Genomic DNA, 24179 nt, shown 5'->3' on the forward strand with positions numbered 1-24179 from the left:
TGTAGCCATCCCTGTCCTCTCAATACCTCCCTTGCCACTCAGCTTGTGAGCCCCTTTGGAGCAGCGTGGCCCACCTGGCTGCAACGGAAGAGACACAGCTGACAGTGAAACAACAGCTTAGATCTGACAGCCGGAAAGCTCTGTCAAAAGGGACCTCCCTCTTCACACCGTAGAGGCTGTAGGAGCCGCCAGGCTTTCGGAACCAGTGCTGGGGCCAAAATGACTCCACAGCCGTTTTCCTTCCTGGGGAGGGTTCTGGCTCGAGTGGGAATGGCTCAAGTCTCCTAAGGTTCTGAAAGCCCACTGTGTGCAGATTCACGGTACACAGAGAGGAGAAGGTGGAGTCCTGCCCTGGAGGTGGTCACAGCTCACGGATGAGCCAGGCAGGCAGGCAGGCAGGCAGGGCATGAGAACACCTGAGCTGCCTTCATGAGTGAATGCTGTGGGGGCAGAGGAAGAGAAGCCGGTCTGCTCCCTCATGTGGTGCCCAGGGCAGGTTGTCCCCAGAGGAAACCCTTACGACGGTGAGGACTCTCACTGCTGTTTCCCAAGGGGTTCCGTCGGTGCGTGTCTTCCCCGGAGCGGTCAGGCCGTCTCTAAAGTACACTGGCCATGGGCATTGCCTCTCCTTGGAACTTCCCACGTGTTTCTCTTTTTTATGGAACAGTGATTTTTCTAGAGGGGTTCTGGGCCACAAGGTTGTTGGGTCATTTTCTAGCCTTCTGTCGTGAAGAACGCTTTCCTGGGCGTTGGGGTGGTTTGTTGTTCCAGCTCCCTTTCTTGGCTTCTTTTGGGAGCTGGTGCAACAAGAGGAGCTCAGCCTCTGCCTTCTGGCTGAGATGTCACCCTTCAAACAGCAATGCCTGCCTGGAGATAATGATGGCATTTGCCAAAAGGGCTTCGTTTGGCACATGATATCTTGAAAGGACGTACACCGTCCTGTCAGCTATCAAAGGCTAGTTCAAATGACATAAAAATGAGAACTCTCCAATGGAGTCTTACAGTAGGTGGAGAGTCCGAAAGAAACTCCTTCAGTCATTTCACTGAGAGTCATTGACTGGGGACACCAAGAATATAGGAAGGAATGCAGAAAGAAAAGATGAAATTGTGTTCAGGATCGGGGGGAGGGATGAACAGGGCGTGCTTGCCTTGAAACCAGGCTTTGTTGGGGGGTGGGGCATAAAGATCAAACGGGTCTGAAACCACAAAGTGGTGATGGTAACACAGTATCACCAGTTACACAACAGTGTTCCCAAATTGCAACAATGATGAAAAAGTTTACTAATCCCAACTTAACCAACAAAAATACAGGAAACCATACAAAAAATAAAACATCACCAGAAAGGTGGAAACAAACCAAATGCAAAGCAGTTCAGGGGAAAGGAACTCCATGTCCCCTGGGGGCAGACCGAGTTGACAGCGTCCACGGTGAGCCGACAGGGATGGAGGCGGCAGAGCCGACCGCTCCCCTGGACGTGGTGTTTCCGGCAAGGGCTCTGGGTCTCTGTCCAGAGCGGGGGCTCGTTCTTCCTGCAGGGGTGGGTGAGTCATCGTCGGCGTCTGGGTGTTGCGCGGGAGCCAGGGCAGGCTCTCCCTGCCGAGGCGGTGACTCCTCCTCTGCCTCGGGTTCTCCTGCCAAAGCCCGAGCAGGTACAGGTGCACGTGGAGGTGGAGGTTCTGGCTGAGGGGGTGGGACATCAGTGCCTGGGGCTGGGGGTCCTGCAGGCACGGAGATCCGATCTGCCCGGTGTGCTGGCCAGAACCCAGCTGGCCTGGTGTCTCTGCGAGGGCAAGTCTCGGTTCTCCATCTGCCCTCGGTGGATCCCTGGGTCCTGCACCTGGAGCCACCACCTCTGTAGGGACAGGTCTGGGAAGTGGAGCCTGGTTCCAGTTGGAGGCCAGTGCTAGAGCTGGGGGAGAAGCAAAGTTTGCCCACAGGCCAGCCTTGGCATGTGCGTATCCCGGGACAGAAAGCTTCCAAGAGATTCCCAAAGAATACCCAGGGTCGGATGTCTTTTGGGACTGAAGTGTGCAAGATGGGGGTGGGGGTGTGAGGCCAGCGCTTGCTGCAGGCCCAGCAGCATCTTTCGGGGACTCGTCCCTGTGTAGCTCAGCACCCCCTCCCAACACACTCCCGTGCACCAGCCCCAGCGTCCTCACCTCTGTGCTCTGGCGTGCTGGGCTCCAGGTCCTCCTGCTGCCTCAGAGGCTGGGGTTCTCGGGACTCTGGGTCGGAGCCGGGTGTGCTGAGCTCCGTGGCAGCCTCAGACTGGGCCGCCGGGTGTATCCTGTGTGGTGTCTCGGCAGCAGGCCTTCCCCGCCTCCGCTTCGCCCCCGGTGGGGCTGATGCCTCCGTGGGCACGCTCACCTGGAGCCTGCACTGGGCCTCAGGGGCGGGGGGGTGGTGCTCCGACCCCTCCCTCCGGGAGGTGGACGGGGTGTCCCCGTCCTCGGCCTCATCACGTGGGAAGCTCTGCAACGACAGTGACCGTCAGCCAGCCATGCTGGGACTTTTCCGAGCTGGGCCTGGCCAGTGGAGCCGCTGCTTCTGCCTGCTCGAACTTCTCTTCCCAGAAGGGTCAGAGACGTGTGTCTGCTCAGATCCCCACCCGGGAGGAAAGAGACCCACCTGAGGGTGTGAGGCCAGCCTGGGCGGCCGGCGCTGCCCGCACTCTCCCCATCCCAGCCAGCCTGCTCTCCCCTGGGGTGTGGACACAACTTGCCCGCAGGCTTCTGACCCCACATCCGCCTGGGCTTCCTTGAGGGAGACACACCCCGAGAAACCCGCATCCACACACACAGGCAAAGGACCCGGTGTTTCCGGGTGGCATGGGAGAGGTGGGCTGGCCCGGCCTGGGGCTCCCCGTGTTACCTTTCTGTTTCTCCGGGCAAAGGGCCACAGGCCTCTCGGGGGTGCCCTGAGCCAACGTCGACAGGGTGCCCACGCACACTGCCTGTGAGCTCTCCTGAGGCCCCGGCCTCTGGGCAGGGGCAAACAGCAGAACATCCTGGCAGCAAGTGATCTGGCTGGGGGCTCCTCTCCGCTCTGGAGGCCTGGATACCCGGGTTGCGGGTTCTGTTGGGTTCTGTTGCCGGCAGGTGACATCATTTCCTGGGGTTCGTGCTGAGGTCCCTTCCCCAAAACTTCCCAAGGGAATCTCTGGGTTTCTGACTGCTCGACCACCCCCCTTAGGCCATGTGCAGGCACAGTGACAGCCACACAGCCCAGCCCACAGCCCTGGGGAGGCCTGGGTGCAGCCAGGGCCTGAGCTCCGAGGACCCCGCTGCTCTCAGACCAGGCTCCTTCTTCTCATAAGTGGTGTGGCCCTGGACAAGCGTATGCCCCTCAGAGTTTCCCCAGTCTCTCCATCTGCAGAGTGGGGGTCATTCTCCCATCTGCTTCCTAGGTCTGTCGGCCTACGAGCAGCTCCATGCCTTTCCACCTGGGGCCGATATCACGTGGAGCTTGTGCGCTGAGACTTCAGAAAGAAAGACTCCATCCAGGGCTGACACAGCACAGAATGGGGCAGAACGAGGCCTGGATGCGCCGTGGTACCCAGGAAAAGGCACTCCCCCTCCTGAGTGTTTTGAGACCCCGCATCCAAGTTGGAGGACCGAAAGGAAGACTCGAAGGTCTCCCTCTCTTATAGAAAAGAGTAGCCAACTTTCTGGTCCTCTGTTTCCATTGAGATTCTGTTCAAGTGTCCCAGCTCGGCTTCTGCGGGTGGCTGAGCTTCTAATGGCTCCCTGCGTTCTTGTCTTTTCCTCTCCAAACCTTCCGTCCTTTTCCCCCTTCTGGGGTGGATGGGCGCTGTCATTGCTTCTACCTTCGAGACAGATTGATGAAAAGTCTGGACCATCGACTCCTTTCCTCTCTTTGGTTCCGTGTCTCTCTCTGTCTGTGTCCCTCTCTTTTCCCTTCTCGATTCAGTCTGTGTCTTCCTCTTTCTCTCTCGTGTGTGGATGGATGGATGCTAGGAATGCACATGTATATGATTAGATGAGGGTTATGTTTTAGGGATAGGTTAGAGGGAGAGAAAGGCTTTAGGTCGGAGTTGGTCATGGGGGAAGGGTCAAGGGTGGTGGTGGTGTTTCTTGGAATCTGAGTGCTGTGCATTCTTCGTCTCTTTCCATATGAACCCCTTCTCAGATACACCACTTGCAAGGAGTCTCTCATGTTCCGTTTCCCATCTTTTGCATTTCTGAATGCTTAGCTTCTCTGTTGTGAAGAGGTTCCATTGGATGGAAACCCATTGGCGTACTTCGTTTTCCTCTTTCCCTTACTTGAAGAGACCCATTTCTACCTCCGCCCAGCAAATGGCAAGGAGACTCTGATGTTAAGGAGCCTTTGACCTACGCTTCTTTCTAGCTATCTCATGACATCAGTCTTTAGGGTGAGGTTTTTCCCCGATATTGAGGTGGTGTGAGATCAAAACCAATAGCGTTCTTCAGATGTAGCTGTCTGGTTTTCCCATGGACATTTATTGAAGAGGCTTTCTTGTTCCCATTTGGATATTCTCCCCTTTTGTGTCAGAGATGAGTTGACCATGGATGCCGGGGTTTGTTTCTGGACCCTCAACTTTATTCCATCGATCTGGATCTGTGTGTGTTGTTGTATTCCCAATAGCATACTGTCCTGCTGCTGCCGCTGCGCCTAAGTCACTTCAGTCGTGTCTGACTCTGCGCGACCCCATGGCCTGCAGCCTACCAGGCTCCTCCGTCCAGGGCGTTTTCCAGGCAAGAGTACTGGAGTGGGTCGCCATCGCCTTCTCCGATACTCTCCTGAGGATCCTAGTTTGGTCGTCTAATTTCCTTTCACACAACCTTGGATGTCCGTATCGGGGCTTTTTCGTCGGATTGTATTGACAATTTAGGCTCTTTTCTGTTTCCGTACCCCTTTTGCAATTCTTTGTTCGGTGCGAAAATGCATTGGCATTTTGGGAGGAATAGCATCGAAGCTGTGGATTGCCTTGTGGGGCTGTGACATCATTTTCCCAATAGGAATTCTTTCAAGCCCTGAGCACAGCTTCTCTTTCCATTGGTTGGTGTGGGCTTGATCTTCCTTCTTCCATCTCTCGCCGTTTTGTGAGAACAGGTCCTTCCTTCCCTTCTGGGTTAGATGGACTCGTGGGTATCACTTCAGTGAATGGCATTGTCAGTGGGGGTGATAATTCCCTTCTCATTGGAAGACTTTGCTGTGAGTATTAGAAATGCAAGTGATTTCTCTTCCCCTTCCTCCCTGTCCATCTCTCAGAGCCACCGGGAAACAGAGGCCTCATCCAGGGTCACACAGGCCTGAGGGAGTGCAACTAGACTGTTGTTTCTTCAGGCCCTCAGTGCTGGACATCATCCGGGATACTCTGTGTGTGTCTTCCTCAGTCTGCTGTCCCTTCAGACCTTTCCCTAGTTTTCACAGGCTTGTCGTGTTGGTGTTCTTTGTCTGTTTGGAGACACATCCTTGAGAAGCTTTGTGTTTCCACTCATTCGTCTCGCGATGTATGACCTGTCTTTTGCTTTTGTAATGAGGTCTTTCCCACAGTAGATATCTTTGATTTTGCAAAGTCCACTGTATTCTCTGGGTTGTTTTGTGGGCTGCCTTTTTGTTTTGTGTGTGAAGACTCAAAGCACGTGTCCGGTTTCTGCTCATTGTTCTTCTAGATTTGTGACAAGTTTTCATGGAAACTTTGTCTAGGGATAACTGGAAGTGAACTCGGTGTAAGGTGTCAAGTCTCCATCTCCATTCATGTCATGCCCTGCAGTTTCCAATTCCCTGTTCCTGAGTGGTTTTGGAGACCTTGTGGGAAGTTTGGTTGCATCGGAGTTTGCGTTTCCACCTTGAGTAGATTCCCACTGTTCTGCCCTCAGGGACACTGTCAAGGGGGAGTGAGGAGCAGCCTGCACTTCCAGCAGTGACCACACGGTGGGGCGAGTGCTGCTCTCCCCTCTGGGAGCCCCAGGCCACAGGCATCCCAGTGAGGAGCCAGCTCTGTGCTCAGCTGAAAGGAGTTAGTCTCTCAGGAGCCTCTGAGCCCTTGCCTTTGGATCACCCAGGGTGGGCATTTGCTGTGACAGAAAAAAATTGCCCTGAATTCCATGGACGGAAGAGCCTGGCTGTGTAGAGTTCGTGAGTTGCCGTGAATCAGACACAACTGAGGACACAAAAATTCAATAGACTAAAACACTTTTTGGGGGTGGGGGGAGTGAAAGGGGGTGATGTGGGGTTTTTTGTCTTATATAATAGCCGAGGGAAATCTAGTTTAAACCTAAATTCACATAGATGGGAAAGGTATAGCTCTCCGTCACCCTATTAAAAAAAAAAAAAAACGTCTTAACTTTTCTGAAAGCTTATTTAGTAGCTTCCTTGAGCAGTTCATTGTGAAGGATTTTTTTTTTTTTCTGTGACATTGGCCTCATTAAAAAGTACGGTTTGCCTTTACTGGATAATTTTGTTCATTGGTTTGTTAGGGAAACTTGGTAATATTTGAGTTTCCTGGGGAGTATGGTCACATGACCTGGCCCTGGCCAATCGGTGCGTTCCACCTCCCTGGCCACTGTGATTGGCTCCGGACTGGGGCAGTGCCCAATCGGGGCCCAGGGCCGGGCCTCACGTTGGAAGCCAGGGGAAGACGAGCTCTCGTCCTGCTGGGGTAGGGGAAGCGGTGGGGCCGGGGGAGGTCAGGCTCCAGCAGTGGGAGGGGCTTGAGGTCCGCCTGCGGCAGTTGGTGACCTTCCTGCTCCCCTCAGGGCAGAGCCGCCGGCCTGAGAATGAGGGCGCTGCTGAGCCCAGGGGCTGAGATGGCCCGCTGCTGCTGTGGTCCCAGAGCTCCACCCGAGACCTGAGGGAGGCCGTCTGCCCGTGAGTCCTCTCCCGCTTGTCTGTCAGCTTGTTTGAACCATGCTGGGTTTTCTGCCCAGCTGGCTAAGGGGAGTCCCTGGAAATGCAAGGGTGTGGGTTTTGGCAGACTTCAGGGAAGACATGCCAGATGAGCCTGGGAGACTCCAGCTTAATCTGGATTCAGGAGATATCTCTTCGGGCCAGCTAGTAATTGTAGGATAAGCCTAATGAGTCTTCACAGGATGAAGAGAGTAACGTGCCAAGGTAGCAATCGATGTCCTCATTCGAGAGGATGAAGCTGGTGCTCAGAGAAGGGGGGAACTTGGCCAGAGCAAGGAGGTGTGCACCCAGACAGAACCCCCAGATCCGGCCATTGGAGCTCAGGGAGGCCACTGGTGTGGCTTGTCCCTGTGACAGGGGCCGAGGCACGCAGCCCACCCTGATTCCTGCGGGGGCCTGACTTGGGAAGTGCCATCTGGTAGCTTTGAGACTCACCAAACCAAATTGCACTGGAGAGAGGAAGGACACCTTCCTTCATCCACCCCCCACCCCCGCCGGATTCCCACATACCCTGACCCCTTTCTCTTGATTTCGGAGCCATTTCCAGAGTCCCGCTCATATGACCTCATTCGAAGTGCACTGTGGACGAGCTGCCATCTGCAGCTGCTACCACAGCAGCCAAGGGCTTTAGCTCCCGAGTACCTCCCTTCCTTTGGAACTTGGGGGCCCTCTACTCCCCACTTGCACACCACAGACCTTTGCTGAGGATTGTGGGGACCCTCACTCAGTTTGCAGCACGTTGTAGCCATCCCTGTCCTCTCAATACCTCCCTTGCCACTCAGCTTGTGAGCCCCTTTGGAGCAGCGTGGCCCACCTGGCTGCAACGGAAGAGACACAGCTGACAGTGAAACAACAGCTTAGATCTGACAGCCGGAAAGCTCTGTCAAAAGGGACCTCCCTCTTCACACCGTAGAGGCTGTAGGAGCCGCCAGGCTTTCGGAACCAGTGCTGGGGCCAAAATGACTCCACAGCCGTTTTCCTTCCTGGGGAGGGTTCTGGCTCGAGTGGGAATGGCTCAAGTCTCCTAAGGTTCTGAAAGCCCACTGTGTGCAGATTCACGGTACACAGAGAGGAGAAGGTGGAGTCCTGCCCTGGAGGTGGTCACAGCTCACGGATGAGCCAGGCAGGCAGGCAGGCAGGCAGGGCATGAGAACACCTGAGCTGCCTTCATGAGTGAATGCTGTGGGGGCAGAGGAAGAGAAGCCGGTCTGCTCCCTCATGTGGTGCCCAGGGCAGGTTGTCCCCAGAGGAAACCCTTACGACGGTGAGGACTCTCACTGCTGTTTCCCAAGGGGTTCCGTCGGTGCGTGTCTTCCCCGGAGCGGTCAGGCCGTCTCTAAAGTACACTGGCCATGGGCATTGCCTCTCCTTGGAACTTCCCACGTGTTTCTCTTTTTTATGGAACAGTGATTTTTCTAGAGGGGTTCTGGGCCACAAGGTTGTTGGGTCATTTTCTAGCCTTCTGTCGTGAAGAACGCTTTCCTGGGCGTTGGGGTGGTTTGTTGTTCCAGCTCCCTTTCTTGGCTTCTTTTAGGAGCTGGTGCAACAAGAGGAGCTCAGCCTCTGCCTTCTGGCTGAGATGTCACCCTTCAAACAGCAATGCCTGCCTGGAGATAATGATGGCATTTGCCAAAAGGGCTTCGTTTGGCACATGATATCTTGAAAGGACGTACACCGTCCTGTCAGCTATCAAAGGCTAGTTCAAATGACATAAAAATGAGAACTCTCCAATGGAGTCTTACAGTAGGTGGAGAGTCCGAAAGAAACTCCTTCAGTCATTTCACTGAGAGTCATTGACTGGGGACACCAAGAATATAGGAAGGAATGCAGAAAGAAAAGATGAAATTGTGTTCAGGATCGGGGGGAGGGATGAACAGGGCGTGCTTGCCTTGAATCCAGGCTTTGTTGGGGGGTGGGGCATAAAGATCAAACGGGTCTGAAACCACAAAGTGGTGATGGTAACACAGTATCACCAGTTACACAACAGTGTTCCCAAATTGCAACAATGATGAAAAAGTTTACTAATCCCAACTTAACCAACAAAAATACAGGAAACCATACAAAAAATAAAACATCACCAGAAAGGTGGAAACAAACCAAATGCAAAGCAGTTCAGGGGAAAGGAACTCCATGTCCCCTGGGGGCAGACCGAGTTGACAGCGTCCACGGTGAGCCGACAGGGATGGAGGCGGCAGAGCCGACCGCTCCCCTGGACGTGGTGTTTCCGGCAAGGGCTCTGGGTCTCTGTCCAGAGCGGGGGCTCGTTCTTCCTGCAGGGGTGGGTGAGTCATCGTCGGCGTCTGGGTGTTGCGCGGGAGCCAGGGCAGGCTCTCCCTGCCGAGGCGGTGACTCCTCCTCTGCCTCGGGTTCTCCTGCCAAAGCCCGAGCAGGTACAGGTGCACGTGGAGGTGGAGGTTCTGGCTGAGGGGGTGGGACATCAGTGCCTGGGGCTGGGGGTCCTGCAGGCACGGAGATCCGATCTGCCCGGTGTGCTGGCCAGAACCCAGCTGGCCTGGTGTCTCTGCGAGGGCAAGTCTCGGTTCTCCATCTGCCCTCGGTGGATCCCTGGGTCCTGCACCTGGAGCCACCACCTCTGTAGGGACAGGTCTGGGAAGTGGAGCCTGGTTCCAGTTGGAGGCCAGTGCTAGAGCTGGGGGAGAAGCAAAGTTTGCCCACAGGCCAGCCTTGGCATGTGCGTATCCCGGGACAGAAAGCTTCCAAGAGATTCCCAAAGAATACCCAGGGTCGGATGTCTTTTGGGACTGAAGTGTGCAAGATGGGGGTGGGGGTGTGAGGCCAGCGCTTGCTGCAGGCCCAGCAGCATCTTTCGGGGACTCGTCCCTGTGTAGCTCAGCACCCCCTCCCCACACACTCCCGTGCACCAGCCCCAGCGTCCTCACCTCTGTGCTCTGGCGTGCTGGGCTCCAGGTCCTCCTGCTGCCTCAGAGGCTGGGGTTCTCGGGACTCTGGGTCGGAGCCGGGTGTGCTGAGCTCCGTGGCAGCCTCAGACTGGGCCGCCGGGTGTATCCTGTGTGGTGTCTCGGCAGCAGGCCTTCCCCGCCTCCGCTTCGCCCCCGGTGGGGCTGATGCCTCCGTGGGCACGCTCACCTGGAGCCTGCACTGGGCCTCAGGGGCGGGGGGGTGGTGCTCCGACCCCTCCCTCCGGGAGGTGGACGGGGTGTCCCCGTCCTCGGCCTCATCACGTGGGAAGCTCTGCAACGACAGTGACCGTCAGCCAGCCATGCTGGGACTTTTCCGAGCTGGGCCTGGCCAGTGGAGCCGCTGCTTCTGCCTGCTCGAACTTCTCTTCCCAGAAGGGTCAGAGACGTGTGTCTGCTCAGATCCCCACCCGGGAGGAAAGAGACCCACCTGAGGGTGTGAGGCCAGCCTGGGCGGCCGGCGCTGCCCGCACTCTCCCCATCCCAGCCAGCCTGCTCTCCCCTGGGGTGTGGACACAACTTGCCCGCAGGCTTCTGACCCCACATCCGCCTGGGCTTCCTTGAGGGAGACACACCCCGAGAAACCCGCATCCACACACACAGGCAAAGGACCCGGTGTTTCCGGGTGGCATGGGAGAGGTGGGCTGGCCCGGCCTGGGGCTCCCCGTGTTACCTTTCTGTTTCTCCGGGCAAAGGGCCACAGGCCTCTCGGGGGTGCCCTGAGCCAACGTCGACAGGGTGCCCACGCACACTGCCTGTGAGCTCTCCTGAGGCCCCGGCCTCTGGGCAGGGGCAAACAGCAGAACATCCTGGCAGCAAGTGATCTGGCTGGGGGCTCCTCTCCGCTCTGGAGGCCTGGATACCCGGGTTGCGGGTTCTGTTGGGTTCTGTTGCCGGCAGGTGACATCATTTCCTGGGGTTCGTGCTGAGGTCCCTTCCCCAAAACTTCCCAAGGGAATCTCTGGGTTTCTGACTGCTCGACCACCCCCCTTAGGCCATGTGCAGGCACAGTGACAGCCACACAGCCCAGCCCACAGCCCTGGGGAGGCCTGGGTGCAGCCAGGGCCTGAGCTCCGAGGACCCCGCTGCTCTCAGACCAGGCTCCTTCTTCTCATAAGTGGTGTGGCCCTGGACAAGCGTATGCCCCTCAGAGTTTCCCCAGTCTCTCCATCTGCAGAGTGGGGGTCATTCTCCCATCTGCTTCCTAGGTCTGTCGGCCTACGAGAAGCTCCATGCCTTTCCACCTGGGGCCGATATCACGTGGAGCTTCTGCGCTGAGACTTAAGAAAGAAAGACTCCATCCAGGGCTGACACAGCACAGAATGGGGCAGAACGAGGCCTGGATGCGCCGTGGTACCCAGGAAAAGGCACTCCCCCTCCTGAGTGTTTTGAGACCCCGCATCCAAGTTGGAGGACCGAAAGGAAGACTCGAAGGTCTCCCTCTCTTATAGAAAAGAGTAGCCAACTTTCTGGTCCTCTGTTTCCATTGAGATTCTGTTCAAGTGTCCCAGCTCGGCTTCTGCGGGTGGCTGAGCTTCTAATGGCTCCCTGCGTTCTTGTCTTTTCCTCTCCAAACCTTCCGTCCTTTTCCCCCTTCTGGGGTGGATGGGCGCTGTCATTGCTTCTACCTTCGAGACAGATTGATGAAAAGTCTGGACCATCGACTCCTTTCCTCTCTTTGGTTCCGTGTCTCTCTCTGTCTGTGTCCCTCTCTTTTCCCTTCTCGATTCAGTCTGTGTCTTCCTCTTTCTCTCTCGTGTGTGGATGGATGGATGCTAGGAATGCACATGTATATGATTAGATGAGGGTTATGTTTTAGGGATAGGTTAGAGGGAGAGAAAGGCTTTAGGTCGGAGTTGGTCATGGGGGAAGGGTCAAGGGTGGTGGTGGTGTTTCTTGGAATCTGAGTGCTGTGCATTCTTCGTCTCTTTCCATATGAACCCCTTCTCAGATACACCACTTGCAAGGAGTCTCTCATGTTCCGTTTCCCATCTTTTGCATTTCTGAATGCTTAGCTTCTCTGTTGTGAAGAGGTTCCATTGGATGGAAACCCATTGGCGTACTTCGTTTTCCTCTTTCCCTTACTTGAAGAGACCCATTTCTACCTCCGCCCAGCAAATGGCAAGGAGACTCTGATGTTAAGGAGCCTTTGACCTACGCTTCTTTCTAGCTATCTCATGACATCAGTCTTTAGGGTGAGGTTTTTCCCCAATATTGAGGTGGTGTGAGATCAAAACCAATAGCGTTCTTCAGATGTAGCTGTCTGGTTTTCCCATGGACATTTATTGAAGAGGCTTTCTTGTTCCCATTTGGATATTCTCCCCTTTTGTGTCAGAGATGAGTTGACCATGGATGCCGGGGTTTGCTTCTGGACCCTCAACTTTATTCCATCGATCTGGATCTGTGTGTGTTGTTGTATTCCCAATAGCATACTGTCCTGCTGCTGCCGCTGCGCCTAAGTCACTTCAGTCGTGTCTGACTCTGCGCGACCCCATGGCCTGCAGCCTACCAGGCTCCTCCGTCCAGGGCGTTTTCCAGGCAAGAGTACTGTAGTGGGTCGCCATCGCCTTCTCCGATACTCTCCTGAGGATCCTAGTTTGGTCGTCTAATTTCCTTTCACACAACCTTGGATGTCCGTATCGGGGCTTGTATTGACAATTGGTCGGATTGTATTGACAATTTAGGCTCTTTTCTGTTTCCGTACCCCTTTTGCAATTCTTTGTTCGGTGCGAAAATGCATTGGCATTTTGGGAGGAATAGCATCGAAGCTGTGGATTGCCTTGTGGGGCTGTGACATCATTTTCCCAATAGGAATTCTTTCAAGCCCTGAGCACAGCTTCTCTTTCCAGTGGTTGGTGTGGGCTTGATCTTCCTTCTTCCATCTCTCGCCGTTTTGTGAGAACAGGTCCTTCCTTCCCTTCTGGGTTAGATGGACTCGTGGGTATCACTTCAGTGAATGGCATTGTCAGTGGGGGTGATAATTCCCTTCTCATTGGAAGACTTTGCTGTGAGTATTAGAAATGCAAGTGATTTCTCTTCCCCTTCCTCCCTGTCCATCTCTCAGAGCCACCGGGAAACAGAGGCCTCATCCAGGGTCACACAGGCCTGAGGGAGTGCAACTAGACTGTTGTTTCTTCAGGCCCTCAGTGCTGGACATCATCCGGGATACTCTGTGTGTGTCTTCCTCAGTCTGCTGTCCCTTCAGACCTTTCCCTAGTTTTCACAGGCTTGTCGTGTTGGTGTTCTTTGTCTGTTTGGAGACACATCCTTGAGAAGCTTTGTGTTTCCACTCATTCGTCTCGCGATGTATGACCTGTCTTTTGCTTTTGTAATGAGGTCTTTCCCACAGTAGATATCTTTGATTTTGCAAAGTCCACTGTATTCTCTGGGCTGTTTTGTGGGCTGCCTTTTTGTTTTGTGTGTGAAGACTCAAAGCACGTGTCCGGTTTCTGCTCATTGTTCTAGATTTGTGACAAGTTTTCATGGAAACTTTGTCTAGGCATAACTGGAAGTGAACTCGGTGTAAGGTGTCAAGTCTCCATCTCCATTCATGTCATGCCCTGCAGTTTCCAATTCCCTGTTCCTGAGTGGTTTTGGAGACCTTGTGGGAAGTTTGGTTGCATCGGAGTTTGCGTTTCCACCTTGAGTAGATTCCCACTGTTCTGCCCTCAGGGACACTGTCAAGGGGGAGTGAGGAGCAGCCTGCACTTCCAGCAGTGACCACACGGTGGGGCGAGTGCTGCTCTCCCCTCTGGGAGCCCCAGGCCACAGGCATCCCAGTGAGGAGCCAGCTCTGTGCTCAGCTGAAAGGAGTTAGTCTCTCAGGAGCCTCTGAGCCCTTGCCTTTGGATCACCCAGGGTGGGCATTTGCTGTGACAGAAAAAATTGCCCTGAATTCCATGGACGGAAGAGCCTGGCTGTGTAGAGTTCGTGAGTTGCCGTGAATCAGACACAACTGAGGACACAAAAATTCAATAGACTAAAACACTTTTTGGGGGTGGGGGGAGTGAAAGGGGGTGATGTGGGGTTTTTTGTCTTATATAATAGCCGAGGGAAATCTAGTTTAAACCTAAATTCACATAGATGGGAAAGGTATAGCTCTCCGTCACCCTATTAAAAAAAAAAAAAAAACGTCTTGACTTTTCTGAAAGCTTATTTAGTAGCTTCCTTGAGCAATTCATTGTGAAGGATTTTTTTTTTTTCTGTGACATTGGCCTCATTAAAAAGTACGGTTTGCCTTTACTGGATAATTTTGTTCATTGGTTTGTTAGGGAATCTTGGTAATATTTGAGTTTCCTGGGGAGTATGGTCACATGACCTGGCCCTGGCCAATCGGTGCGTTCCACCTCCCTGGCCACTGTGATTGGCTCCGGACTGGGGCAGTGCCCAATCGGGGCCCAGGGCCGGGCCTCACGTTGGAAGCCAGGGGAAGACGAGCTCTCGTCCTGCTGGGGTAGGGGAAGCGGTGGGGCCGGGGGAGGTCAGGCTCCAGCAGTGGGAGGGGCTTGAGGTCCGCCTGCGGCAGTTGGTGACCTTCCTGCTCCCCTCAGGGCAGAGCCGCCGGCCTGAGAATGAGGGCGCTGCTGAGCCCAGGGGCTGAGATGGCCCGCTGCTGCTGTGGTCCCAGAGCTCCACCCGAGACCTGAGGGAGGCCGTCTGCCCGTGAGTCCTCTCCCGCTTGTCTGTCAGCTTGTTTGAACCATGCTGGGTTTTCTGCCCAGCTGGCTAAGGGGAGTCCCTGGAAATGCAAGGGTGTGGGTTTTGGCAGACTTCAGGGAAGACATGCCAGATGAGCCTGGGAGACTCCAGCTTAATCTGGATTCAGGAGATATCTCTTCGGGCCAGCTAGTAATTGTAGGATAAGCCTAATGAGTCTTCACAGGATGAAGAGAGTAACGTGCCAAGGTAGCAATCGATGTCCTCATTCGAGAGGATGAAGCTGGTGCTCAGAGAAGGGGGGAACTTGGCCAGAGCAAGGAGGTGTGCACCCAGACAGAACCCCCAGATCCGGCCATTGGAGCTCAGGGAGGCCACTGGTGTGGCTTGTCCCTGTGGCAGGGGCCGAGGCACGCAGCCCACCCTGATTCCTGCGGGGGCCTGACTTGGGAAGTGCCATCTGGTAGCTTTGAGACTCACCAAACCAAATTGCACTGGAGAGAGGAAGGACACCTTCCTTCATCCACCCCCCACCCCCGCCGGATTCCCACATACCCTGACCCCTTTCTCTTGATTTCGGAGCCATTTCCAGAGTCCCGCTCATATGACCTCATTCGAAGTGCACTGTGGACGAGCTGCCATCTGCAGCTGCTACCACAGCAGCCAAGGGCTTTAGCTCCCGAGTACCTCCCTTCCTTTGGAACTTGGGGGCCCTCTACTCCCCACTTGCACACCACAGACCTTTGCTGAGGATTGTGGGGACCCTCACTCAGTTTGCAGCACGTTGTAGCCATCCCTGTCCTCTCAATACCTCCCTTGCCACTCAGCTTGTGAGCCCCTTTGGAGCAGCGTGGCCCACCTGGCTGCAACGGAAGAGACACAGCTGACAGTGAAACAACAGCTTAGATCTGACAGCCGGAAAGCTCTGTCAAAAGGGACCTCCCTCTTCACACCGTAGAGGCTGTAGGAGCCGCCAGGCTTTCGGAACCAGTGCTGGGGCCAAAATGACTCCACAGCCGTTTTCCTTCCTGGGGAGGGTTCTGGTTCGAGTGGGAATGGCTCAAGTCTCCTAAGGTTCTGAAAGCCCACTGTGTGCAGATTCACGGTACACAGAGAGGAGAAGGTGGAGTCCTGCCCTGGAGGTGGTCACAGCTCACGGATGAGCCAGGCAGGCAGGCAGGCAGGCAGGGCATGAGAACACCTGAGCTGCCTTCATGAGTGAATGCTGTGGGGGCAGAGGAAGAGAAGCCGGTCTGCTCCCTCATGTGGTGCCCAGGGCAGGTTGTCCCCAGAGGAAACCCTTACGACGGTGAGGACTCTCACTGCTGTTTCCCAAGGGGTTCCGTCGGTGCGTGTCTTCCCCAGAGCGGTCAGGCCGTCTCTAAAGTACACTGGCCATGGGCATTGCCTCTCCTTGGAACTTCCCACGTGTTTCTCTTTTTTATGGAACAGTGATTTTTCTAGAGGGGTTCTGGGCCACAAGGTTGTTGGGTCATTTTCTAGCCTTCTGTCGTGAAGAACGCTTTCCTGGGCGTTGGGGTGGTTTGTTGTTCCAGCTCCCTTTCTTGGCTTCTTTTGGGAGCTGGTGCAACAAGAGGAGCTCAGCCTCTGCCTTCTGGCTGAGATGTCACCCTTCAAACAGCAATGCCTGCCTGGAGATAATGATGGCATTTGCCAAAAGGGCTTCGTTTGGCACATGATATCTTGAAAGGACGTACACCGTCCTGTCAGCTATCAAAGGCTAGTTCAAATGACATAAAAATGAGAACTCTCCAATGGAGTCTTACAGTAGGTGGAGAGTCCGAAAGAAACTCCTTCAGTCATTTCACTGAGAGTCATTGATTGGGGACACCAAGAATATAGGAAGGAATGCAGAAAGAAAAGATGAAATTGTGTTCAGGATCGGGGGGAGGGATGAACAGGGCGTGCTTGCCTTGAATCCAGGCTTTGTTGGGGGGTGGGGCATAAAGATCAAACGGGTCTGAAACCACAAAGTGGTGATGGTAACACAGTATCAGCAGAGTTACACAACAGTGTTCCCAAATTGCAACAATGATGAAAAAGTTTACTAACTTAACCAACAAGTTCCCAACTTAACCAACAAAAATACAGGAAACCATACAAAAAATAAAACATCACCAGAAAGGTGGAAACAAACCAAATGCAAAGCAGTTCAGGGGAAAGGAACTCCATGTCCCCTGGGGGCAGACCGAGTTGACAGCGTCCACGGTGAGCTGACAGGGATGGAGGCGGCAGAGCCGACCGCTCCCCTGGACGTGGTGTTTCCGGCAAGGGCTCTGGGTCTCTGTCCAGAGCGGGGGCTCGTTCTTCCTGCAGGGGTGGGTGAGTCATCGTCTGCGTCTGGGTGTTGCGCGGGAGCCAGGGCAGGCTCTCCCTGCCGAGGCGGTGACTCCTCCTCTGCCTCGGGTTCTCCTGCCAAAGCCCGAGCAGGTACAGGTGCACGTGGAGGTGGAGGTTCTGGCTGAGGGGGTGGGACATCAGTGCCTGGGGCTGGGGGTCCTGCAGGCACGGAGATCCGATCTGCCCGGTGTGCTGGCCAGAACCCAGCTGGCCTGGTGTCTCTGCGAGGGCAAGTCTCGGTTCTCCATCTGCCCTCGGTGGATCCCTGGGTCCTGCACCTGGAGCCACCACCTCTGTAGGGACAGGTCTGGGAAGTGGAGCCTGGTTCCAGTTGGAGGCCAGTGCTAGAGCTGGGGGAGAAGCAAAGTTTGCCCACAGGCCAGCCTTGGCATGTGCGTATCCCGGGACAGAAAGCTTCCAAGAGATTCCCAAAGAATACCCAGGGTCGGATGTCTTTTGGGACTGAAGTGTGCAAGATGGGGGTGGGGGTGTGAGGCCAGCGCTTGCTGCAGGCCCAGCAGCATCTTTCGGGGACTCGTCCCTGTGTAGCTCAGCACCCCCTCCCCACACACTCCCGTGCACCAGCCCCAGCGTCCTCACCTCTGTGCTCTGGCGTGCTGGGCTCCAGGTCCTCCTGCTGCCTCAGAGGCTGGGGTTCTCGGGACTCTGGGTCGGAGCCGGGTGTGCTGAGCTCCGTGGCAGCCTCAGACTGGGCCGCCGGGTGTATCCTGTGTGGTGTCTCGGCAGCAGGCCTTCCCCGCCTCCGCTTCGCCCCCGGTGGGGCTGATGCCTCCGTGGGCACGCTCACCTGGAGCCTGCACTGGGCCTCAGGGGCGGGGGGGTGGTGCTCCGACCCCTCCCTCCGGGAGGTGGACGGGGTGTCCCCGTCCTCGGCCTCATCACGTGGGAAGCTCTGCAACGACAGTGACCGTCAGCCAGCCATGCTGGGACTTTTCCGAGCTGGGCCTGGCCAGTGGAGCCGCTGCTTCTGCCTGCTCGAACTTCTCTTCCCAGAAGGGTCAGAGACGTGTGTCTGCTCAGATCCCCACCCGGGACGAAAGAGACCCACCTGAGGGTGTGAGGCCAGCCTGGGCGGCCGGCGCTGCCCGCACTCTCCCCATCCCAGCCAGCCTGCTCTCCCCTGGGGTGTGGACACAACTTGCCCGCAGGCTTCTGACCCCACATCCGCCTGGGCTTCCTTGAGGGAGACACACCCCGAGAAACCCGCATCCACACACACAGGCAAAGGACCCGGTGTTTCCGGGTGGCATGGGAGAGGTGGGCTGGCCCGGCCTGGGGCTCCCCGTGTTACCTTTCTGTTTCTCCGGGCAAAGGGCCACAGGCCTCTCGGGGGTGACCTGAGCCAACGTCGACAGGGTGCCCACGCACACTGCCTGTGAGCTCTCCTGAGGCCCCGGCCTCTGGGCAGGGGCAAACAGCAGAACATCCTGGCAGCAAGTGATCTGGCTGGGGGCTCCTCTCCGCTCTGGAGGCCTGGATACCCGGGTTGCGGGTTCTGTTGGGTTCTGTTGCCGGCAGGTGACATCATTTCCTGGGGTTCGTGCTGAGGTCCCTTCCCCAAAACTTCCCAAGGGAATCTCTGGGTTTCTGACTGCTCGACCACCCCCCTTAGGCCATGTGCAGGCACAGTGACAGCCACACAGCCCAGCCCACAGCCCTGGGGAGGCCTGGGTGCAGCCAGGGCCTGAGCTCCGAGGACCCCGCTGCTCTCAGACCAGGCTCCTTCTTCTCATAAGTGGTGTGGCCCTGGACAAGCGTATGCCCCTCAGGGTTTCCCCAGTCTCTCCATCTGCAGAGTGGGGGTCATTCTCCCATCTGCTTCCTAGGTCTGTCGGCCTACGAGCAGCTCCATGCCTTTCCACCTGGGGCCGATATCACGTGGAGCTTGTGCGCTGAGAATTCAGAAAGAAAGACTCCATCCAGGGCTGACACAGCACAGAATGGGGCAGAACGAGGCCTGGATGCGCCGTGGTACCCAGGAAAAGGCACTCCCCCTCCTGACTGTTTTGAGACCCCGCATCCAAGTTGGAGGCGCGAAAGGAAGACTCGAAGGTCTCCCTCTCTTATAGAAAAGAGTAGCCAACTTTCTGGTCCTCTGTTTCCATTGAGATTCTGTTCAAGTGTCCCAGCTCGGCTTCTGCGGGTGGCTGAGCTTCTAATGGCTCCCTGCGTTCTTGTCTTTTCCTCTCCAAACCTTCCGTCCTTTTCCCCCTTCTGGGGTGGATGGGCGCTGTCATTGCTTCTACCTTCGAGACAGATTGATGAAAAGTCTGGACCGTCGACTCCTTTCCTCTCTTTGGTTCCGTGTCTCTCTCTGTCTGTGTCCCTCTCTTTTCCCTTCTCGATTCAGTCTGTGTCTTCCTCTTTCTCTCTCGTGTGTGGATGGATGGATGCTAGGGATGCACATGTATATGATTAGATGAGGGTTATGATTTAGGGATAGGTTAGAGGGAGAGAAAGGCTTTAGGTCGGAGTTGGTCATGGGGGAAGGGTCAAGGGTGGTGGTGGTGTTTCTTGGAATCTGAGTGCTGTGCATTCTTCGTCTCTTTCCATATGAACCCCTTCTCAGATACACCACTTGCAAGGAGTCTCTCATGTTCCGTTTCCCAACTTTTGCATTTCTGAATGCTTAGCTTCTCTGTTGTGAAGAGGTTCCATTGGATGGAAACCCATTGGCGTACTTCGTTTTCCTCTTTCCCTTACTTGAAGAGACCCATTTCTACCTCCGCCCAGCAAATGGCAAGGAGACTCTGATGTTAAGGAGCCTTTGACCTACGCTTCTTTCTAGCTGTCTCATGACATCAGTCTTTAGGGTGAGGTTTTTCCCCGATATTGAGGTGGTGTGAGATCAAAACCAATAGCGTTCTTCAGATGTAGCTGTCTGGTTTTCCCATGGACATTTATTGAAGAGGCTTTCTTGTTCCCATTTGGATATTCTCCCCTTTTGTGTCAGAGATGAGTTGACCATGGATGCTGGGGTTTGTTTCTGGACCCTCAACTTTATTCCATCGATCTGGATCTGTGTGTGTTGTTGTATTCCCAATAGCATACTGTCCTGCTGCTGCCGCTGCGCCTAAGTCACTTCAGTCGTGTCTGACTCTGCGCGACCCCATGGCCTGCAGCCTACCAGGCTCCTCCGTCCAGGGCGTTTTCCAGGCAAGAGTACTGTAGTGGGTCGCCATCGCCTTCTCCGATACTCTCCTGAGGATCCTAGTTTGGTCGTCTAATTTCCTTTCACACAACCTTGGATGTCCGTATCGGGGCTTGTATTGACAATTGGTCGGATTGTATTGACAATTTAGGCTCTTTTCTGTTTCCGTACCCCTTTTGCAATTCTTTGTTCGGTGCGAAAATGCATTGGCATTTTGGGAGGAATAGCATCGAAGCTGTGGATTGCCTTGTGGGGCTGTGACATCATTTTCCCAATAGGAATTCTTTCAAGCCCTGAGCACAGCTTCTCTTTCCAGTGGTTGGTGTGGGCTTGATCTTCCTTCTTCCATCTCTCGCCGTTTTGTGAGAACAGGTCCTTCCTTCCCTTCTGGGTTAGATGGACTCGTGGGTATCACTTCAGTGAATGGCATTGTCAGTGGGGGTGATAATTCCCTTCTCATTGGAAGACTTTGCTGTGAGTATTAGAAATGCAAGTGATTTCTCTTCCCCTTCCTCCCTGTCCATCTCTCAGAGCCACCGGGAAACAGAGGCCTCATCCAGGGTCACACAGGCCTGAGGGAGTGCAACTAGACTGTTGTTTCTTCAGGCCCTCAGTGCTGGACATCATCCGGGATACTCTGTGTGTGTCTTCCTCAGTCTGCTGTCCCTTCAGACCTTTCCCTAGTTTTCACAGGCTTGTCGTGTTGGTGTTCTTTGTCTGTTTGGAGACACATCCTTGAGAAGCTTTGTGTTTCCACTCATTCGTCTCGCGATGTATGACCTGTCTTTTGCTTTTGTAATGAGGTCTTTCCCACAGTAGATATCTTTGATTTTGCAAAGTCCACTGTATTCTCTGGGCTGTTTTGTGGGCTGCCTTTTTGTTTTGTGTGTGAAGACTCAAAGCACGTGTCCGGTTTCTGCTCATTGTTCTAGATTTGTGACAAGTTTTCATGGAAACTTTGTCTAGGCATAACTGGAAGTGAACTCGGTGTAAGGTGTCAAGTCTCCATCTCCATTCATGTCATGCCCTGCAGTTTCCAATTCCCTGTTCCTGAGTGGTTTTGGAGACCTTGTGGGAAGTTTGGTTGCATCGGAGTTTGCGTTTCCACCTTGAGTAGATTCCCACTGTTCTGCCCTCAGGGACACTGTCAAGGGGGAGTGAGGAGCAGCCTGCACTTCCAGCAGTGACCACACGGTGGGGCGAGTGCTGCTCTCCCCTCTGGGAGCCCCAGGCCACAGGCATCCCAGTGAGGAGCCAGCTCTGTGCTCAGCTGAAAGGAGTTAGTCTCTCAGGAGCCTCTGAGCCCTTGCCTTTGGATCACCCAGGGTGGGCATTTGCTGTGACAGAAAAAATTGCCCTGAATTCCATGGACGGAAGAGCCTGGCTGTGTAGAGTTCGTGAGTTGCCGTGAATCAGACACAACTGAGGACACAAAAATTCAATAGACTAAAACACTTTTTGGGGGTGGGGGGAGTGAAAGGGGGTGATGTGGGGTTTTTTGTCTTATATAATAGCCGAGGGAAATCTAGTTTAAACCTAAATTCACATAGATGGGAAAGGTATAGCTCTCCGTCACCCTATTAAAAAAAAAAAAAAACGTCTTGACTTTTCTGAAAGCTTATTTAGTAGCTTCCTTGAGCAATTCATTGTGAAGGATTTTTTTTTTTTCTGTGACATTGGCCTCATTAAAAAGTACGGTTTGCCTTTACTGGATAATTTTGTTCATTGGTTTGTTAGGGAATCTTGGTAATATTTGAGTTTCCTGGGGAGTATGGTCACATGACCTGGCCCTGGCCAATCGGTGCGTTCCACCTCCCTGGCCACTGTGATTGGCTCCGGACTGGGGCAGTGCCCAATCGGGGCCCAGGGCCGGGCCTCACGTTGGAAGCCAGGGGAAGACGAGCTCTCGTCCTGCTGGGGTAGGGGAAGGGGTGGGGCCAGGGGAGGTCAGGCTCCAGCAGTGGGAGGGGCTTGAGGTCCGCCTGCGGCAGTTGGTGACCTTCCTGCTCCCCTCAGGGCAGAGCCGCCGGCCTGAGAATGAGGGCGCTGCTGAGCCCAGGGGCTGAGGTGGCCCGCTGCTGCTGTGGTCCCAGAGGTCCACCCGAGACCTGAGGGAGGCCGTCTGCCCGTGAGTCCTCTCCCGCTTGTCTGTCAGCTTGTTTGAACCATGCTGGGTTTTCTGCCCAGCTGGCTAAGGGGAGTCCCTGGAAATGCAAGGGTGTGGGTTTTGGCAGACTTCAGGGAAGACATGCCAGATGAGCCTGGGAGACTCCAGCTTAATCTGGATTCAGGAGATATCTCTTCGGGCCAGCTAGTAATTGTAGGATAAGCCTAATGAGTCTTCACAGGATGAAGAGAGTAACGTGCCAAGGTAGCAATCGATGTCCTCATTCGAGAGGATGAAGCTGGTGCTCAGAGAAGGGGGGAACTTGGCCAGAGCAAGGAGGTGTGCACCCAGACAGAACCCCCAGATCCGGCCATTGGAGCTCAGGGAGGCCACTGGTGTGGCTTGTCCCTGTGGCAGGGGCCGAGGCACGCAGCCCACCCTGATTCCTGCGGGGGCCTGACTTGGGAAGTGCCATCTGGTAGCTTTGAGACTCACCAAACCAAATTGCACTGGAGAGAGGAAGGACACCTTCCTTCATCCACCCCCCACCCCCGCCGGATTCCCACATACCCTGACCCCTTTCTCTTGATTTCGGAGCCATTTCCAGAGTCCCGCTCATATGACCTCATTCGAAGTGCACTGTGGACGAGCTGCCATCTGCAGCTGCTACCACAGCAGCCAAGGGCTTTAGCTCCCGAGTACCTCCCTTCCTTTGGAACTTGGGGGCCCTCTACTCCCCACTTGCACACCACAGACCTTTGCTGAGGATTGTGGGGACCCTCACTCAGTTTGCAGCACGTTGTAGCCATCCCTGTCCTCTCAATACCTCCCTTGCCACTCAGCTTGTGAGCCCCTTTGGAGCAGCGTGGCCCACCTGGCTGCAACGGAAGAGACACAGCTGACAGTGAAACAACAGCTTAGATCTGACAGCCGGAAAGCTCTGTCAAAAGGGACCTCCCTCTTCACACCGTAGAGGCTGTAGGAGCCGCCAGGCTTTCGGAACCAGTGCTGGGGCCAAAATGACTCCACAGCCGTTTTCCTTCCTGGGGAGGGTTCTGGCTCGAGTGGGAATGGCTCAAGTCTCCTAAGGTTCTGAAAGCCCACTGTGTGCAGATTCACGGTACACAGAGAGGAGAAGGTGGAGTCCTGCCCTGGAGGTGGTCACAGCTCACGGATGAGCCAGGCAGGCAGGCAGGCAGGCAGGGCATGAGAACACCTGAGCTGCCTTCATGAGTGAATGCTGTGGGGGCAGAGGAAGAGAAGCCGGTCTGCTCCCTCATGTGGTGCCCAGGGCAGGTTGTCCCCAGAGGAAACCCTTACGACGGTGAGGACTCTCACTGCTGTTTCCCAAGGGGTTCCGTCGGTGCGTGTCTTCCCCGGAGCGGTCAGGCCGTCTCTAAAGTACACTGGCCATGGGCATTGCCTCTCCTTGGAACTTCCCACGTGTTTCTCTTTTTTATGGAACAGTGATTTTTCTAGAGGGGTTCTGGGCCACAAGGTTGTTGGGTCATTTTCTAGCCTTCTGTCGTGAAGAACGCTTTCCTGGGCGTTGGGGTGGTTTGTTGTTCCAGCTCCCTTTCTTGGCTTCTTTTGGGAGCTGGTGCAACAAGAGGAGCTCAGCCTCTGCCTTCTGGCTGAGATGTCACCCTTCAAACAGCAATGCCTGCCTGGAGATAATGATGGCATTTGCCAAAAGGGCTTCGTTTGGCACATGATATCTTGAAAGGACGTACACCGTCCTGTCAGCTATCAAAGGCTAGTTCAAATGACATAAAAATGAGAACTCTCCAATGGAGTCTTACAGTAGGTGGAGAGTCCGAAAGAAACTCCTTCAGTCATTTCACTGAGAGTCATTGACTGGGGACACCAAGAATATAGGAAGGAATGCAGAAAGAAAAGATGAAATTGTGTTCAGGATCGGGGGGAGGGATGAACAGGGCGTGCTTGCCTTGAATCCAGGCTTTGTTGGGGGGTGGGGCATAAAGATCAAACGGGTCTGAAACCACAAAGTGGTGATGGTAACACAGTATCACCAGTTACACAACAGTG

The 24179-nt window shown here is 54.9% G+C and overlaps 2 protein-coding genes across 2 annotated transcripts; both read right to left on the minus strand.

Moving 5' to 3' along the window:
* Positions 1-1247: 1247 nt before the first annotated feature.
* On the minus strand, positions 1248-3042 carry LOC145529990 (uncharacterized). Its single transcript, XM_081550768.1, has 3 exons — positions 2873-3042; positions 2161-2473; positions 1248-1910 (listed from the first exon to the last, which is right to left on the minus strand). Exons 1-3 carry the CDS (start codon positions 3005-3007, stop codon positions 1282-1284), a joined length of 1077 nt encoding a protein of 358 aa, XP_081406894.1. The 5' UTR covers positions 3008-3042; the 3' UTR covers positions 1248-1281.
* A 5840-nt stretch (positions 3043-8882) lies between these two features.
* On the minus strand, positions 8883-10677 carry LOC145529979 (uncharacterized). Its single transcript, XM_081550755.1, has 3 exons — positions 10508-10677; positions 9796-10108; positions 8883-9545 (listed from the first exon to the last, which is right to left on the minus strand). The coding sequence occupies exons 1-3, from the start codon at positions 10640-10642 to the stop codon at positions 8917-8919; spliced, it is 1077 nt and encodes a 358-aa protein (XP_081406881.1). The 5' UTR covers positions 10643-10677; the 3' UTR covers positions 8883-8916.
* Positions 10678-24179: the final 13502 nt, after the last annotated feature.

This window comes from Giraffa tippelskirchi, chromosome 12 (genome assembly GCF_054371585.1).
Source record: "Giraffa tippelskirchi isolate mGirTip1 chromosome 12, T2T-mGirTip1v1.2.pri, whole genome shotgun sequence".
Lineage (NCBI taxonomy): Eukaryota > Metazoa > Chordata > Mammalia > Artiodactyla > Giraffidae > Giraffa > Giraffa tippelskirchi.

Bases quoted from the DNA above. Each gene is read 5' to 3' on its own strand.
- LOC145529990 (XM_081550768.1), bottom strand. From the start codon at position 3,007: ATGTTCTGCTGTTTGCCCCTGCCCAGAGGCCGGGGCCTCAGGAGAGCT. The intron at 2,474-2,872 runs GTAACACGGGGA...CTGTCGTTGCAG, and splicing joins TTGCCCGGAGAAACAGAAAG to AGCTTCCCACGTGATGAGGC. The intron at 1,911-2,160 runs GTGAGGACGCTG...CTTCTCCCCCAG, and splicing joins CAGCACGCCAGAGCACAGAG to CTCTAGCACTGGCCTCCAAC.
- LOC145529979 (XM_081550755.1), bottom strand. From the start codon at position 10,642: ATGTTCTGCTGTTTGCCCCTGCCCAGAGGCCGGGGCCTCAGGAGAGCT. The intron at 10,109-10,507 runs GTAACACGGGGA...CTGTCGTTGCAG, and splicing joins TTGCCCGGAGAAACAGAAAG to AGCTTCCCACGTGATGAGGC. The intron at 9,546-9,795 runs GTGAGGACGCTG...CTTCTCCCCCAG, and splicing joins CAGCACGCCAGAGCACAGAG to CTCTAGCACTGGCCTCCAAC.